A 16,352-nucleotide genomic window follows, 5' to 3' on the forward strand; every position below is an offset into this window, starting at 1 on the left:
TTAAATAGTGTAGGTGAAGTATGCAGACGCTATGTTATGTCAGCTAACCCTAATGTATTGTTTTAGGTTTGAGATTCGTTGTTAATGATGATATCTACTAAGGTTTCCCTGAACGAAAAAGAAAGAGAAAGTGGTAGTGAGAAATGAGAAAGTCGGACACACAACGAAAAACTAAATGCTTTTCTTACCCAGATGTGCAAATGCTCGCTTCTGATTGGCCGAGCGCCTAGATCTCGGCGCGGGTAACGGGCTTTTTTCTCACGAACGCGTGGCGCTTTCGGACAGGAAGGCGTTGAAAATAGAGGAACTGGGGGTTTCAAAGAGGAGGAGTGAACAACAAAACAACCGAAATGACAGCAATATTCCGAGGAAAGCAACCATTTTAATCATATCATTAGGAAGCTAGAAGCTTCAGCTACAAGACGATGTAATTTTTATATGAGAAATCAACCATTTAACATCATGTTTTGTATAATGAAATGTGACTCATTTTTGTGCCATAACACGTTATTCGCCACCAAACAGAGGGTTTCTCGAGGGCTGTCCGAGGCAAAAAGTAGGTCTTGGGGTATTAGGGCACAGCGCTTAGACGGAATAAACCCTATTGGGATTGTGGAAGGCGGTAAGGAATTGAATGAGGTAATGATAGCCAACAGTTGCAGAAAATAATACAAGTTTCTTATCAATGTTGAATAAATTTATTGCAGAATGATCCTCAGCCTTCTATCTTTGTAATAGAAATTATTCACGGTGCCCTCTTTTGTACATTTGCTTGATTTTCTTGAATCATTCTTAGCTTCACTGGTGCAATATTCATCTAACCTTAATGTACATACAGACCTCCTAGGGCCTACGTTCACTTATTTTCAAAATCCATTGACTTTAGTACCAACATATGCTGCAGTAGTAATCCGTGTACATGTTTCCTTATGGTAGTTGTCATTGAGAGGAGTGTTGGAAGAAGGTAAGTTCATTGCGGAATTTTTCTCTTTCATTTTTTATTCCCCGACGATCCAACAGAGAAGGTCGTTAAAGGAATATCGGAGTACCGCCCATTAGTTTCGAAACCAATGAAGGCAAGCCTTAGAATATAAATCTAATCATCGAATGGATAAGTTAGCGCCATTCAGTTGCTTACCAGAAATTAAATAATGACAGGTTTAGAAGATAATGTGCTTAATGCATTGGAGTCCATTTGTAACATCTTTGATAATGTTTATTTCTTCAAAAGCATAGGAGTATTGAGTGAAAAAAATATCCTATATAGAACATTGAATAAAGGTGATTTTGGATCTAAACTTTGGTTCTTAACATTACTCTTATCTTCAAAGAAACTAATAACTAGGCTAACAAAGTCACTCAAAATAAGAGCCAAAATCAAGAAGGAAATTGACGAATCCCCAAAGGAGAATGATGAAGACAAGAGTTTAGTGAACAGTTTATTAAGAGAGAAATTAGAACTTAGTTTGGCGAAATGTATGGATATAATTAGGAACAACGTACTAGAACTGCTTCAAACCATGATGTATCTTTCAATCGCCTTTATCAATGTATTTAAGGTTAAAGTTCCTCAAAAATGGAAGCATCTGCTTGAACAACTATCAAATATTATAACAATAATCAGAGTGTTTATATCAGGCTACTCAAGTCTATAATATATTAACAATTTAAATAAAAATAGAGTTTTTTTTGATTATGCGATTGATAATTAATTATGTAAACCTAATTCCTTTAAGAATGCGTCATTCGTTGGTTCTCTTCCAAGGAATTCTTTTAGTTTATCCGCGATTTCATATAACCCACCATTTGCTAGGACAATATCTCTATACTGAACACCAGCTTGTGAATTCAATGGATCAGAGGCAAATTTGGTATAATACATGTCTGCAGCAAATACTTCAGCCCACATATAACCATAATAACCAGCTGAATAAGAATCAGACATGATATGGCCAAATGAATCATAACCCTTTGTTAATTCGTTTCCATTTTCTACCAAACAAATCTTTTCCCTTAGTTCATTCCACAACTTCAGTAGATTCAAATCTTCAACATTTTTAGTTGTGTGAACGGTCATATCGAAAAGACCAAAATGTAATTGTCTTAATGCAAAAAGTGCCCCATTAACATGTTTTGTGGCAATTAAGGAATCCAATAAGTCTTCTGAAATTTTTTCACCAGTCTGATAATGGCCGGATAGAGATAGTAACTCATTTTTATTCCAAGTCCAAAATTCTAACATTTGAGATGGAGCCTCCACAAAATCCCATGGTGTGGCACCAGGGCCATTGAATCTAGCACATTTGTTCTTACCTACTAAATCATGGATACCATGTCCAAGTTCATGGAAGAATGTGGTAATTTCATTATGTTTCAATAGTGATGGCTTTTTATCTGTTGATTTTGAAAAATTGCAAACTAACGCGGTCACGGGGAAAGACCTGTCACCATCTTGTGTAATGTATGATGAAGAAATACCAAAGTTAGCTGCATGACTATATTTACCATCTCTTGGATGTAAATCAAAATAAATCCATCCAATAAATTCTGGATTCTTTTCATCATCCATTTTCCAAACAGCCAACTGTTTTACATCTTCATGCCAAACATCTTTAATCTTAGGATTAGTTTCATCAACAAACTTTAATTTCAATAACGTTTCATAAATTCCTAACATCCCCTTAATTGTTGATTCCAACGGATAATATTCTGAAATTTGTTCTAAATCGACATTATAATTGTCTTTCAAGAATTTGTTATCGTAGTATCTATGGTCCCATATATAGTAATGGTCATCATATGCCAACCCCAATTCTTCACAATCCTTTTTCTTTAAGGTTTTTAGAGTTTCAATTTCCTTTTGTCCTAGTGGCTTCAATTTATCCTTCAAATTGTTAACAAAATCGAAAACAGTTTCTTGATTCTTGGCCATCTTAATGTCCAAGTTATAGTTTGCGTAAGTGGAATAGCCTAACAACTGTGCCAGTTGGTTTCTTAGCTTCAATGTTTCAACAAAGAGAGCTTCATTCTGTGGAACTTTATTTTGATCAGAAATGTAAGCTAATTTACGGGTCTTTGGAACTTGAGCAGTTTTCAAGACGGGGAAAATATCAGGATACTTGAAAGTAACTTTGTACTTCTCTTCATTTGTCTTAGGATCAACAAATTTTTCAAATTGTTCCATAACTGACTCAGAAACACCTTTCAATTGTTCTTTAGTAAATGAAACATATTCCTTTTGTTCACCAAGATTTTTAGAATAATTCAATGAGTTAGAAGCAATTTTCTTTTTAATATCCTTCACTTGATTTCTCTTCTCCTCAGGTAAATTCAACCCATTACGAACATAATCCTTGTGAACTTTTTCAATAAATTTATACGTTTCAAAATCTTTAGATTTCAAATCGTCATCATCTTTAACTTGATTCCAAATTTTATCAAATTGTTGGAAAAGATCAAGTCTCATGGAAGCTTCAATGGAAAAATCTTGTAATAATTCGGTGGCTTCCACAGATGCATCCCTAATTAACTTATCAGCCGAAACGTGCTGCAAAAACGTCAATTGGTTAACAATCAAGCCTTCATCATTTTCATAATGCATATAAGGCTTAACAAGAGATTCAACGGAAGGTTCCTCAATGGCTGCCAATGAATCATATAGATTTGTAGCATTATCTATAACTTCTTTAGTCTTTGCCAAAATGGATTCTGGGGACCATTTCCATGTAGGTGCTGTTCCCGTTGGAGCAACCAAAAGTTTGTTATTAGTTGGCAATGTCATGTAGAAGCTTTTTCTTGTCAGTATGAAAGCAGTAGCGGGGAGAACAATTGCTGAGATCAGTAATTTCTTATTTGCGATTCTGGTGCTAGAATAACGAGACAATCCAATTCTCCAGAGCATCAAATTACGGTCCTTGTTTGCCACCGAATGGATTGTGTCCCACCAAGCCTGTCGAGAATTTCAAATGTGCAAGGTGTTCCCTAACAATCACCAACTGCGGGTAACGGACCCCTTATATGAAGCGGAAACCGTTATTTGCATTTAGTTGATCCATGAACCAATCATTGTACTATTGATGGTCCTCTTTGCACAGCCAGAGCGTTTACTATTAATACACAGCTATCACAATAGGAGCAATGTCAACAGATAATAACCCAAACCAATCCACCCCTACAAGTACTGCCGTGACACCTACGATCGACCGTTCCATACTAAATGACAAATGGGACGTTGTGCTTTCCAATATGTTGGTGAAAGTAGGTCTGGGATTTAGTGTGGGTGTCGTAGCATCAGTCATATTTTTCAAACGTCGTACTTTCCCCGTCTGGTTGGGTATAGGCTTCGGTGTCGGGAGAGGTTATGCTGAGGGGGACGCCATATTCCGTTCTCCTGCTGGATTAAGAACTGCCAAAGTTTGAAAGGATGTATAAACGTCTTTCATTTTGTCTTCAATAAATGTAAATATATCTATACCTATACATATTCTAAGAGTCAAACAAAATCTACTTATAATAATTGATTATAGCGATTTTATAAATCAAAGATCCCATTAGAAAGTAAATCCTGATATCATTTCAATTTGTTTCTCTATACTATCATCTGTAGCCTTTTGTTCAGCTCTGATCTTATTTCTAATCTCTTTATCTTTTTTCTGGTCCTGTAGTAAGCTTCTCGCATGTAATATGGATTTTAGGGGCTCTGGCTTCTTTGACAAATTCTTCTTCTTTTGTAAATCTAAGACATTCATCGGCAGCAAATTCTCCTTTTTATTCAGTTTTTCTACCTGATGTTTAGCCTTCTTCCTATCAGAAAACGATATACTGTTCTTATTCTTTTTGACCTGATTTTTGCCAGTTTTATTTCGGTTATTCGTTGCCGCCTTAGTTTTTGTTGAATGTGATCTTGCCATTGTTTGGTGAATTTGCTTATGAGGAATGGAGGGGTTAGGTTTGTGATGACTAGGTTTGCTACGAATCTTTAATGTTCTTCGATGAGCATACAACTTTTTTTTTCATTTTTCTTCGCCTTAGCAAAAGAGAAAATTAAGAAAAATGGCACATAGAAAATTTTCCAACTGTTCATCGATGACTTCTTAGAAATAATTCGCAAGATAACGACAATACTAGAGTGATAATGGTTTCTACACATAATAGAGATAAACCTTGGGATACTCCAGACGTGGATAAATGGCATATTGAGGAGTTTAAACCTGAAGATAATGCATCAGGTTTGCCATTTGCAGAAGAATCTAGTTTTATGACTTTATTCCCCAAATACAGAGAAACATATTTGAAATCTGTATGGAATGATGTCACCAGAGCATTAAATAAACACAACTTGGGATGTGTGCTGGATTTAGTGGAAGGTTCCATGACGGTAAAGACTACAAGAAAAACTTTTGATCCAGCTATCATCTTAAAGGCTCGTGATTTAATTAAATTATTGGCAAGATCTGTTCCATTTCCTCAAGCTGTGAAGATTCTACAGGATGATATGGCTTGTGATGTTATTAAGATAGGGAACTTTGTGACCAATAAAGAAAGATTCGTAAAGAGAAGACAACGTCTGGTCGGACCCAATGGTAATACGTTGAAGGCATTGGAGTTATTGACAAAGTGTTATATATTAGTACAAGGTAACACTGTGAGTGTAATGGGACCATTTCAAGGTTTGAAGGAAGTGCGCCGTGTTGTTGAAGATTGTATGAAGAATGTGCATCCAATTTATCACATAAAAGAATTAATGATTAAGAGAGAGTTAGCAAAGAAGCCAGAATTAGCCAATGAAGATTGGTCAAGATTTTTGCCTATGTTTAAGAAGAGAAATGTTGCCAGAAAGAAGCCAAAGAAGGTTAGAAAGGAAAAGAAAATATATACTCCATTCCCACCTGCTCAGTTACCTAGAAAGGTTGATTTGGAAATTGAGAGTGGTGAATATTTCTTGAGTAAGAGAGAGAAGGAGATGAAGAAGCTGCATGAACGTAGAGAACAACAGGCTGAGAAACAAGCTGAAAAGGAAGTCGAAAGAAATAAGAACTATATTGCCCCTGAAGAGGAAACCTACAAGAGCTCTTTGAAGAAGGAGCATAAAAAGAGAAAATCTGAATCTGAGGAATAAGTCACTTCTACACCACTATAGATAATTCATTATTAGAAACACTGTATATTTATTACTAAATAACCAAATTAATCAGGAAGAAAACTGACGCGTAAATCTGTTAACGCGTGGATAGATATGAAAATATTGAAACATTCAAAACTTTTCAGATTACTGCATATAAGTTAACAAAGCAATCTCTGTTATATATGAATTGAACCCCCCTATCTGGAATAAGAAAGACGCAAAGCATGGAGAGTATATTTGAAGAGTTCAGTTTACCAAAAAAACAAAGAAAGACTACATATAAGAAAATACATGAGGAACCAAACAATGATGAGGAAGCACTGACTGAAGCAGTGGATGTTATGGCACCACCAGTTATTGGAAATGGATTCATTTTTGGCAATGCTCTCATAGATAAAATTAGGAATCGATTAGATGGTAAGGAAAATAAAGAGGATACACCTGTTCCAACCCAAACGCAAATGATTGATAATTTATACAAAGACGCTGAGGAGTTGGAAGAAGAGACAATTGAATATGAGAAAGAAGCAATAAATAAAGAACAAGAAGTAGTACAAACCCAACTTATTGCGAAGGAAAAGGAAGAAATTGAGAACATAAAAAATCCATCTGACGCATATCTTCAGGAAACGCAACCAATTGAGGAAAAATCGTTTCTTTTGGGAACAAATAAAGAACTAGAAACACAAGAAACCCAGGTAATCAATCCTGTCTTAAGCGAATCCCAACCTAGTGAAAATAGGTCATCTAATGAGAAAATCCCTTTCACATTCACCCAAAAAATCCAAGATTTTGTTGAAACAGTTGAAAACTATAGTACAGATCTCTCTTTGTCTAAAGATGAAACTATTACCATAAATCTACCGAATCATGCTACTGATAATTCCACAAGTAAAAGAGCCCACAGAATTAGCCAGGAACTTCAGCGAACAATGACGGATATGGATACCCAAGTCATTAATAATACAAATCTTGATGTTATTGAAGCCACAATGGCTGATTTACCAAATTTAAATGAACCACAATCAACTGTTGCAGATATACCCTCTACTGGTTTGAAAATTCATGAAATTCAGAAAGAATTAGAAAGGGAAAGAAATTCTAAGGAACTGAAAGAATACAAAAAACCGTCTAAAGAAATAAAGGTTATTCCAATTAAATTTAGTAAAACATCATTACTAGATGGATTCGATAACTCTTCATCTGATGATGAGTTAGAAGTACAGAAAGATATGAAAATAACTCGAACCAAAGAAAAACCTGAAAGTTCGATAAAACCAAAAATTAAACCTAAAAAACTAACTGGTTTAAACACCTATGAAAACAAATTGAAAAAAAAGCTTCTTGAGAAAAAACACATTCAATTAGACTCAGATAGTGATAATGACAGTGACATAGCGAAAAGGTTTCCTATTTCTCGAACCTCAAAGGCCACGCTATTAAATTTAAAGGCAAGATTATCAAAAAAGAAACCAGTCAAGTCAAATAAATCAACTAATACTAGTCTTGATGTTCTTTTCCAAAACTTGAAACAGGCAAGTAGAAAACAAATCTTAGATCATCAAAGAGAACTAGTTGAAAATAGAGGATTTAAATTAGAAGATATTGAAAAAGAAAAGGAAATTGTAGAAAATTTATTAGAAGAGGAAATTAAAAGAAATAAAAGAATTCGGATGCGTGAGAAGCAGAAAGAAAAGTCTTTAAGTGAAAACGAAGATGCTGATTTTGATTTAAGTGCCAACGAATTAGAAGATGAGGAGGAGGATGGGGTGAATGATTCAGACAATATTGCGAATTCTCAAATAAGCGATGAAGAGGATGAAGACAGTGATTCTGTTTTGGATAATGGAAATCATGTTGCCGATGAAGAAGGTGACGCGAACCGCGAAGCGGACAATTCAAGCATCTCGAGCAAAAATGAAATTTCTGATGAGGATGAAGATTCCATCTTTCAATTAACAAGAAAGGAAAAGCATCCTGTTAGAATAATACAAGAATCTGATGATGAGAATGAAATAAATAAAATCAACACCATCGATCTCGGTGTTTATGGTGGTAATCTGGATAATCCAAATCCGTTATCATCTCAAACTGAACCTAATGAGGACGATGAAGATGAAAAATCCACCTATGAGAATAAAGAGATAACAGAAGAGGAACGCCATGCTTTGATCCTTGCTGAGAAAAAAAGAATCCAATTAATAGAGAAAAAGAATGCTGCAAGAACTAAAGAAATGAAGAAAAAGGGTGTTAATAAACTATTTGAAATGGAAGCTGAAGAATCCGAAGATGAATGGCATGGTATTGGTGGTGCAGATGGAGAAGTATCAGATGAATATGATTCGGAGGTGGAGAAAATGATTGATGATTACTCTAAGTCAAATTTCAATCCTGATGAGATACGTCAGATGTTAGCACTGGAGAATAAGGAAATGGATCTAAACATGATTACAAAGATATTATATGATATAAAGAACGGAGGGTTCCGCAAGAGAAGAAGAGGAGGGCTAGACCTTGAATTGAGTGATGATGATGAAGACGATGAGGAGTTAAGAGAATATCATAAAAGAAAAAGAGAGTTAATGAAAAAGAGAATGTTAGAAATTGGTGACGATAAGAAACTAATAAAGAACCCCAAATCCAAAGCATTCTTTGAAAGTATGGTAGAGGATATTGTTGATGAAAAAAATGCCTTTGGGGATATTGAATCCATTGAGAAATCTAGTACTGAATTAGACACTCAGGAAGAAAAAGAGCAAGATGTAACACCTGGGGTGGATAAGAAAAAGAATGTGATATCTGAAGAGTTTGTTCAAAAGACGCTATCATTTTTAAGAAGTGGCCGTGACTTAGAGGAGTTCAATATTGAAGAGGATCTTGCCAAGGAACAACATGGTGAAAACGTAGAAGACCTATTTTCATTAAAACAGAGAAGCACCATCAAAGAGTTCCGAAATCCAAGTCAGACTAACACCATTGACTTAATAAATAATGTGGAGAATGTTGAGTCATCTCCCTTGGGAGGATTCAAGCCACCGTCGGTTATTAAATCCTTTAGTTCCAGGACGGATATTAATGAGAAATTTAAAGATGGGAACAAAACTGTTACAATATCTAAAGTCTACAAGACAGTTGGTAGTTCCAAGGCGTCCATTACATATTTAGGAAAGAGTAGAAAATTGATGCCGCCCAAGAAAAATAAGAACCGGGAAAAAATAGGAAGCAAAATAAAGCCTACTAGAAGCAGTTTATTTTCATCACATGATGAAAGTTTCGAAAACTCTTAATTTGGGCTGTCACATTGTTAATTGAATATAATATATATTTATATACATATAAAGTTATATTTTGACCTAGGCACTAGAATATGAAAATTATTATGCAAATATTTAGTCGGTTATAGTAATAATTCAGTATTCAATGCATCATTTAAGTCCTCTAAATGTAGAGAATCGTCAAAAACAGGTTCCCTTATGGATGCTGAACTTGGAATATCATTTGGATTAAATTTATTTGACATTGAAGAATTCGTTGGGTATAGTTGAGTGGTCGTTGTTCCAATCTCCGATGTCACTGAATTAAATTTATTAAAAAAATTCCACTTGCCAAATAATGAATTGCTGTTGGGTTTAGGTTTTTGCTGATGTAAACGGTTAGGTTGTGGTTTATTAATGAAAGATGATAAGAGGTCCTTTGACGTTGCATTTGGTCTCATTCTAGAAAAAATTGGATTTGAATTAACAGCCACGCTTTGCATAGAAGGTTGTCTAACGGAGCTATACGGTAGAATTTGATTTGGTTGCCTTGATTGGGTAGGTTTTCTAAATGACAATATACTTTCATGAGAATTGTACCTTCGAAGTAAAGGTGTATCTGCACCTCTAATAGGTGTACCATGAGATATCACTGTTGCCTGATCCGAATCCGAATATTGATTATAAAATTCATTGCCATCTTCATTGGCTATAAGGTCATCATCAAATATATTAATGGAAAGCCGTTGCCTTGAATTTAACAGCTTACTAAAGTCTGAATGATTTTTAAATGTGGAACGTTTTAAGACATCCATTGATTTGGTATTTCTTAATGATTTTGAATTTTCATGCAGAGACTCCATAGATCTGGAGTGTGAAATTGAAGAGTTGCTTTCGTCTTCATTAAAGGACACTTTTTTATCTAAAGAAGTTTGCTGGTGTAAATGAGAGTGTGTATTACTTCTAGAAATAATTCGTAACGGTTTTGGTTTGAACGACTCAATGCTGCTTTTTGTTGAGGTACTCCTTGAAGATGCTGTCGAAGGGTTTCGCACTGTAGACAATTCACTCAATTTCTGTGTAATATCTTGAAATTCGTGAACCAGATCTTGTATATATTTTTGTTCATCTACCGAGTTATTGCTTTCTAGTTGTTGATTTCTAATGCCTGTATTTTTCTTATTTACTAAGGTGTCCCTGATGAACTCGACACGGACCTGCAGTGAGTTCAACTGTGCCATATATGTATTGTACTGTTCTAGGAATTGCGGTAGAGTGCCTCTAATATCCATATTTGTATTAGTATCACCACCTTGTTCTTGTTCTTCTTCTCCTTCCATCAGCTCCTGAAGTCTCCTTTGCCTTTGAATCCAAACGTCCAATTGTAAGATTGCTTCCTGGGAACGGACCAATAGCCTTTCGCTAATATCCTGCAGTAATGACATTGCTTACAAGGTGTTCTTGTTTGCCCTAACCCTATGTGATCCAAGTCTGTAATCTTTCAGCTGTTTCGATTGTTGTTATCAACCCATTGTTGACATTTCAGAATTTTTCATTATCTTTGGAGATGAAGCGATGAACAAAAAAGGCCGCTTAGCGGTGGAGATGTATTTCCACTATGGTGGAATTTAATCTCCACTAGCATAGTATCATTATGGAAAGGTTATGAACTACAATGTCGATGAACTTTTCATTGGTAAAGTATATAAGAAGGCCAAGGTCAAGATCAAGAATTGCAACGTCCGTATTTATTTTCCAACAGTGCTGTTTATCTTGTTGTCTCTTACAATATTAAGCTCATCGCTCAATTAAAAGACTAAGAAACTATATTATGTCTATCGTCTACAATAAGACTCCTTTGCTTCGCCAATTCTTCCCTGCTGTTTCTACGAAACCATCTACTTCCATCCCACAATTCTTCTTAAAATACGAATGCCTTCAACCAAGTGGAAGTTTCAAAAGTAGGGGTATTGGTAATTTAATAATGAAGAATGCCATCAGAATTAAAAAATCAGGTAATAAATCACCACAGGTATTCTCCAGTTCAGGTGGGAATGCTGGGTTTGCCGCTGCTACAGCAAGTCAACGATTATCCTTACCATGTACAGTTGTAGTCCCCACTGCAACTAAACAAAGAATGGTAGAGAAAATTAGAGCTACGGGCGCTAACGTCATTATCAATGGTGCTCACTGGAAAGAAGCTGATACGTATTTGAAAAGCTCAGTGATGAATTCCATTGATTTAAATACTACTGAACCAATATACGTTCATCCATTTGATAACCCAGATATTTGGGAAGGCCATTCAACTATGGTGGATGAAATTGTTGATACTTTAAATGAACAAAATATTGCTCTAAATAAGATTAAAGGTATTGTTTGTAGCGTTGGTGGTGGTGGTCTCTATAATGGGATCATCCAAGGGTTAGAAAAACATAAGTTAGCTGATAAGATTCCAATCGTTGGTGTGGAAACAAAAGGTTGTCATGTATTTAATACTTCTTTGAAATTAGGTAAACAAATTGAATTCTCCAAAATAACAAGTATTGCAACTTCTTTAGGTACTGCCAGCATTTCCAGTCAAACTTTTGAATATGCTAAGAAATATCATACACGTTCTGTTGTCGTAGAAGATACTGATGTTATTGAAACTTGTCTCAAATATACCCAAGATTTCAATATGGTTGCAGAACCTGCTTGTGGTGCCTCACTCCATTTAGCATATAATACCAACATCTTGGAAAACGCATTGGGTCATAAATTATCTTCTGATGACATTATCCTAGTTATTGCATGTGGTGGTTCTTCCAATACAGTACAGGATCTAGAGGAAACTTTAGTACGCCTAAGGGAAAAGGCTAAACATGAAAGGATTACTCCGCCAACTTTCATCAATGATCCAATTCAACCTGTACCAATTTTGGGCAGAGCTTAAGAATATTATGTCTCGATAGTAATTAACGTTTTGTAATAGTAGGTTTGATATACATATATTTCAGTTTATAAATGCTAATGAATTATCCTCTTATTTTTCTTTTCGGGTTTCATTAGTGACCTGGAGCCAAAACCTTGAAAAAAATCTGCAATACAGGAGTTGTTTTTCACTTTTTCAGTCTTCTCAGGTTCACGAACTGAAACAGTTAATCACAAACACGGTTACAAACATTATCAGGAAATGAATTAGTAACATGAACCAGAAATTGAACGTGCCATACATTTTGAAAAGCTATGAAATGAAACAAATGCTTCAATAGTTAACCTTAATTTATACTTACACCGCTCCCGAAGTCTAGGAAAGATGATTAGTATCTAGAGCATTTATTTCTCCAGTATCATTACTGCCACTATATTCCAAGATATTACAGCATTGTACTTCTTGATCCTAATTGAGTATTTTTAAAACAAGAAGAAAAATAAACAATGATTTTTAACACTCTCTTAATTGGCATCCAAAGACCACTTCAGCATAGCTACAACATACACCTACACACTAATAAAATTCCATATATTAGGCAACCATTCCACAAAAGGACAACGTTAGCAAAGGGAAGGACATTCAATTTGACGAGTCACAACTCCTCTTGTTCAAGTATCAAAATTACTGAAGAAATATAATTACACTGTATCAGATAAGAACGAACTCTTTGACTCCGTTAAACAAAAAAGATATCATGACAATCTAAGCACATATTTGAGTAATGCATTTTTCATTAGGAACCATTTGCACAATGTGAAAAAGGATGAAAATCTCTCAATTAAATTTTTTTTTTTGTGGAGCTTGCTCCAAAGCAATGTCAACCCAATCCAGTTCAGATATTCTTTACATAGGTCAATAGAAAACAGACATTTCAAGTTCCGTTAACTGAACAAGACTGCATTTTTGTCTGTCCTTAAAAATATAAATCAAATCATTTCTTTATCTGCAGAAGTTTGGCGGGTATGATGGTTGGTCATTTTCTTGGTACTAAGGATATCCATTACATGTATTACTACCTGTGCTATATGCTATCTTCTCAATGTCACTCATTACTTTTCCCATTAAGGATTACACAGAATGCATGCACATATAATCAATATGGGGTCACTATTGAATATACCAACTATTTTATTAGTCTTAAAAGGTGAACTACCTTATGTCAATGAGAGTGACCATGTATGTATCTCGTCTAGTCCGTTGAACTAGATTCCTTTTCTTAACTTCAAGCTACAGAAAAAAGAAAAGAAATAACCATCGTGCTTTTAGTTTCCTTTTCCAAATTTACATCAAATATCAATGTAGTCACTTTTATAAACAAATTTATAGCTGCTTTATGTTGGAACTATAGAGGGCATGAGATATAAGAATATTAAATATTAGCGTATATATTATAATTACATAATATATAAAAAGAGAAGAAAGAAACTTTATAAATTATAAACTATTGAAGCAACCAGATTGGCTTTTGTTCCACAAAAAAATATTAAAAATTTTCATTAGGTCGAGAAAGGGAACAAGTATTTTAATGGTCATGTAGTTGGCCATTAAGGTGGTTATAATCGAACCAAAATAAAAAAATTTCCTTAACAAGTATAAAAGTGGCCCAAAAATTCAGAAAATCGTAAGAAAAGTATCACTGCAACAAAAAAATAGTGCAAAGTGTCTTTATTAAATGAAGATTTCTTTTGAACTTGTTGCTGACCTTCACTGTTCATTCTAAGAAAAAATGGCGTGCACGCACAATACTGGTGTTTAATGGAAATTATTTAAGTTCTATAATGCAAAAGTTAAACAACCCATAAAATTCTCAGTGGCTACTCTAAAGAGACGTGTGAAATGAGGCTAATGGGAAAGCCCGTACCCGACAAAGACGAAATGACCGTTGCTTTTACAAAAAACTGCAAATAATTCAGAAGTCGTGACGCGAATGTCACACAAAAAAATGTCGGGCTGGCGCCCGACGCCGCAAAAAAGGCCTTCCATACTTAGCAAAGCGCCTCCGTGAGTAAGCCAACTGCAACCATAGGGAAAAGACATAAACAAGATGTCACAGAGGATAGAACCAGGATCAGGGGTAGACACATTGTTCAATGAAATCAGTCAAGCATGTTTGTGAAAAAAGATATAGGAGGGAATGTTTACTAACCAGGAGGCCAAATAGGATATTTTCAATTCGTCACTTAGTTTGTTTAAGAAGAGTTTGCTTCTTAAACAACTGTATAATAATTACGTGAAGCAGCCCGTAAACACAAAGTATATAATTGATAAAGACAAAAAGATATTGTTAGAGCAGATATTCCGAAAGAAACATTGGCTAAATAAAAAGGAGAGGCTATTGTTTATTTACTTTTGTTTATTTAGAATGTCAACAATCTCTGGTGCTATGGATAGTGATTTTTCTTTTCTTCTTCTATTGGACACCCAGTTCTTTATTTGCATCTTGGATAAACTTGTTTCTTGCATTAGCATTTGTAAGCTTGCTTTATTTAAATATGGGTTGTCCATATGTTGAATATACCAATGTTCTAGTAAATCTACCTTTTCTTTTGCTAATCTATGACCCCTGCGTGGTTCATTTGATGTAGGACTCATCCTCTTCTTTGTTAGAATATTAAAAACCAACTTTGGATTTCGTTCAGATTCAGATCCAGAAGTTGGTGTTTTAGGCTGATCCTTATTATGGGCGTTCTCGCCCAATAATTTAAGGAGAACTGAAGATATCTGGTATGTTACTCGTAGAACATTCTTGTTTTCTGAACTTAGTTCATTCTGATTTGTTAATGATGACAATGTAACTGCAATATTTCGAAGTTGCTCTTGATATGTTTTAAAGTCGAGATTTTCAGTTGTTGGAAATACAGAACATATTGTGTTTAGTTGTGTGTTAATGGACTCTAACTGTTCATGAGTCTTTGTTGTATTTGGAGGATTTAATAAATCGTGTATGGCAATCTTATTCATAGTTCAAGGAGTATGGATTCTTACTTTTTGATTAATAATGTTGCATTATTATTCCCATTGTCTCTTATATACTTTTTGAAAATAAATTTTTGAAACTGCATGTCTGGGTTTTAAGTTTCACATTAGAAAAAAGAATCCCATGTTAAAAACTGCATCAATCAAAAAAGGAAATATATATAATGGTTAAGGAGAGGACGTTCGTCCTCTCTCTTTAAGTATTTGTAAATAAACTAATTCTCAATAGAAGATAGAGTAAACATCACAAACCCATGTCAAGTACCATCTATTGCAATCAAAACAAACCCTTATTCAAGGTAAACATTCCAAGAAGAGTAAGAAACAGAAACTCAAAGCAACCTTTGAAACCAAAACCTGTTACCTACGATACCTGTTTTAATATCTTTTTGAAAGATCCTAAGAATATCACAATCCCTCAACCACCAAACTGGGTATTACAAGAACTCGAGACCATTCGAATTATATATCCAAGCAAACAGAAGCCCAAACCCAGAAAGCAAGTCACTAGTAATCCTTCTAAACCCATAAATGGTTTTATTTTATTTAGATCTTATTATTCTCGCTGGGGATATGGTATTAAACAAACAATGCTCTCTCAGCTTCTAGCTAAATTTTGGAAATCTTCGGATACAGACCAAGCGCTTTGGGACTATTTTGCGCTCCAGTACAGTACAGTGGGGTGTGAGATGGGTGTGTGGGTGTGAGGTAGTGGAAAAGAAGGAAAAATTTGCTTTCAGGTTATGTTGGGGGACACAATCAGGACAGCAAGATGAAAGAGGAGATCCGTGAGATAAGTGTTGAGGTGGAGGCGGAGACGGTCAGGCGTGAGCTAAAGCAGCGGCACATGGGGATGATAGCGTTGGGGGGCGACGGATCGGGACGGGGCGTGTTCGATCGGTGTGTCGACGCCGTTGATGAACGCTGGGCCTGTGGGGGCCCTGATCGCGTACCTGTTCATGGCGACCCTGGCGTACTCGGTGACGCAGTCGCTGGGGGAGATGGCGACGTTCATCCCTGT

At 35.3% G+C, this 16,352-nt stretch overlaps 9 protein-coding genes across 9 annotated transcripts; 5 read left to right on the forward strand and 4 right to left on the reverse strand.

Annotated features, from left to right (window-relative positions):
* Positions 1-1,708: 1,708 nt before the first annotated feature.
* PRD1 (metalloendopeptidase) lies at positions 1,709-3,901 on the reverse strand (the record flags this gene model as incomplete). Its single annotated transcript, XM_003675312.1, has 1 exon — positions 1,709-3,901. The coding sequence occupies one exon, from the start codon at positions 3,899-3,901 to the stop codon at positions 1,709-1,711; it is 2,193 nt and encodes a 730-aa protein (XP_003675360.1).
* A 236-nt stretch (positions 3,902-4,137) lies between these two features.
* Positions 4,138-4,419, forward strand: MIC10 (Mic10p; the record flags this gene model as incomplete). The annotated part of the gene is made up of 1 exon (XM_003675313.1): positions 4,138-4,419. One exon carries the CDS (start codon positions 4,138-4,140, stop codon positions 4,417-4,419), a length of 282 nt encoding a protein of 93 aa, XP_003675361.1.
* A 131-nt stretch (positions 4,420-4,550) lies between these two features.
* On the reverse strand, positions 4,551-4,910 carry ADF1 (Adf1p; the record flags this gene model as incomplete). The annotated part of the gene is made up of 1 exon (XM_003675314.1): positions 4,551-4,910. The coding sequence occupies one exon, from the start codon at positions 4,908-4,910 to the stop codon at positions 4,551-4,553; it is 360 nt and encodes a 119-aa protein (XP_003675362.1).
* A 224-nt stretch (positions 4,911-5,134) lies between these two features.
* Positions 5,135-6,118, forward strand: KRR1 (ribosome biosynthesis protein KRR1; the record flags this gene model as incomplete). Its single annotated transcript, XM_003675315.1, has 1 exon — positions 5,135-6,118. The coding sequence occupies one exon, from the start codon at positions 5,135-5,137 to the stop codon at positions 6,116-6,118; it is 984 nt and encodes a 327-aa protein (XP_003675363.1).
* Positions 6,119-6,348: 230 nt separating this feature from the next.
* MRC1 (chromatin-modulating protein MRC1) lies at positions 6,349-9,411 on the forward strand (the record flags this gene model as incomplete). The annotated part of the gene is made up of 1 exon (XM_003675316.1): positions 6,349-9,411. One exon carries the CDS (start codon positions 6,349-6,351, stop codon positions 9,409-9,411), a length of 3,063 nt encoding a protein of 1,020 aa, XP_003675364.1.
* Positions 9,412-9,521: 110 nt separating this feature from the next.
* VAC17 (Vac17p) lies at positions 9,522-10,823 on the reverse strand (the record flags this gene model as incomplete). The annotated part of the gene is made up of 1 exon (XM_003675317.1): positions 9,522-10,823. The coding sequence occupies one exon, from the start codon at positions 10,821-10,823 to the stop codon at positions 9,522-9,524; it is 1,302 nt and encodes a 433-aa protein (XP_003675365.1).
* Positions 10,824-11,209: 386 nt separating this feature from the next.
* CHA1 (L-serine/L-threonine ammonia-lyase CHA1) lies at positions 11,210-12,313 on the forward strand (the record flags this gene model as incomplete). Its single annotated transcript, XM_003675318.1, has 1 exon — positions 11,210-12,313. The coding sequence occupies one exon, from the start codon at positions 11,210-11,212 to the stop codon at positions 12,311-12,313; it is 1,104 nt and encodes a 367-aa protein (XP_003675366.1).
* Positions 12,314-14,698: 2,385 nt separating this feature from the next.
* Positions 14,699-15,316, reverse strand: HMLALPHA2 (homeodomain mating type protein alpha2; the record flags this gene model as incomplete). Its single annotated transcript, XM_003675319.1, has 1 exon — positions 14,699-15,316. One exon carries the CDS (start codon positions 15,314-15,316, stop codon positions 14,699-14,701), a length of 618 nt encoding a protein of 205 aa, XP_003675367.1.
* A 269-nt stretch (positions 15,317-15,585) lies between these two features.
* Positions 15,586-16,038, forward strand: HMLALPHA1 (transcriptional co-activator mating type protein alpha; the record flags this gene model as incomplete). Its single annotated transcript, XM_003675320.1, has 1 exon — positions 15,586-16,038. The coding sequence occupies one exon, from the start codon at positions 15,586-15,588 to the stop codon at positions 16,036-16,038; it is 453 nt and encodes a 150-aa protein (XP_003675368.1).
* Between the last annotated feature and the right edge of the window lie 314 nt (positions 16,039-16,352).

This window comes from Naumovozyma castellii, chromosome 2, assembly GCF_000237345.1.
Source record: "Naumovozyma castellii chromosome 2, complete genome".
NCBI lineage: Eukaryota > Fungi > Ascomycota > Saccharomycetes > Saccharomycetales > Saccharomycetaceae > Naumovozyma > Naumovozyma castellii.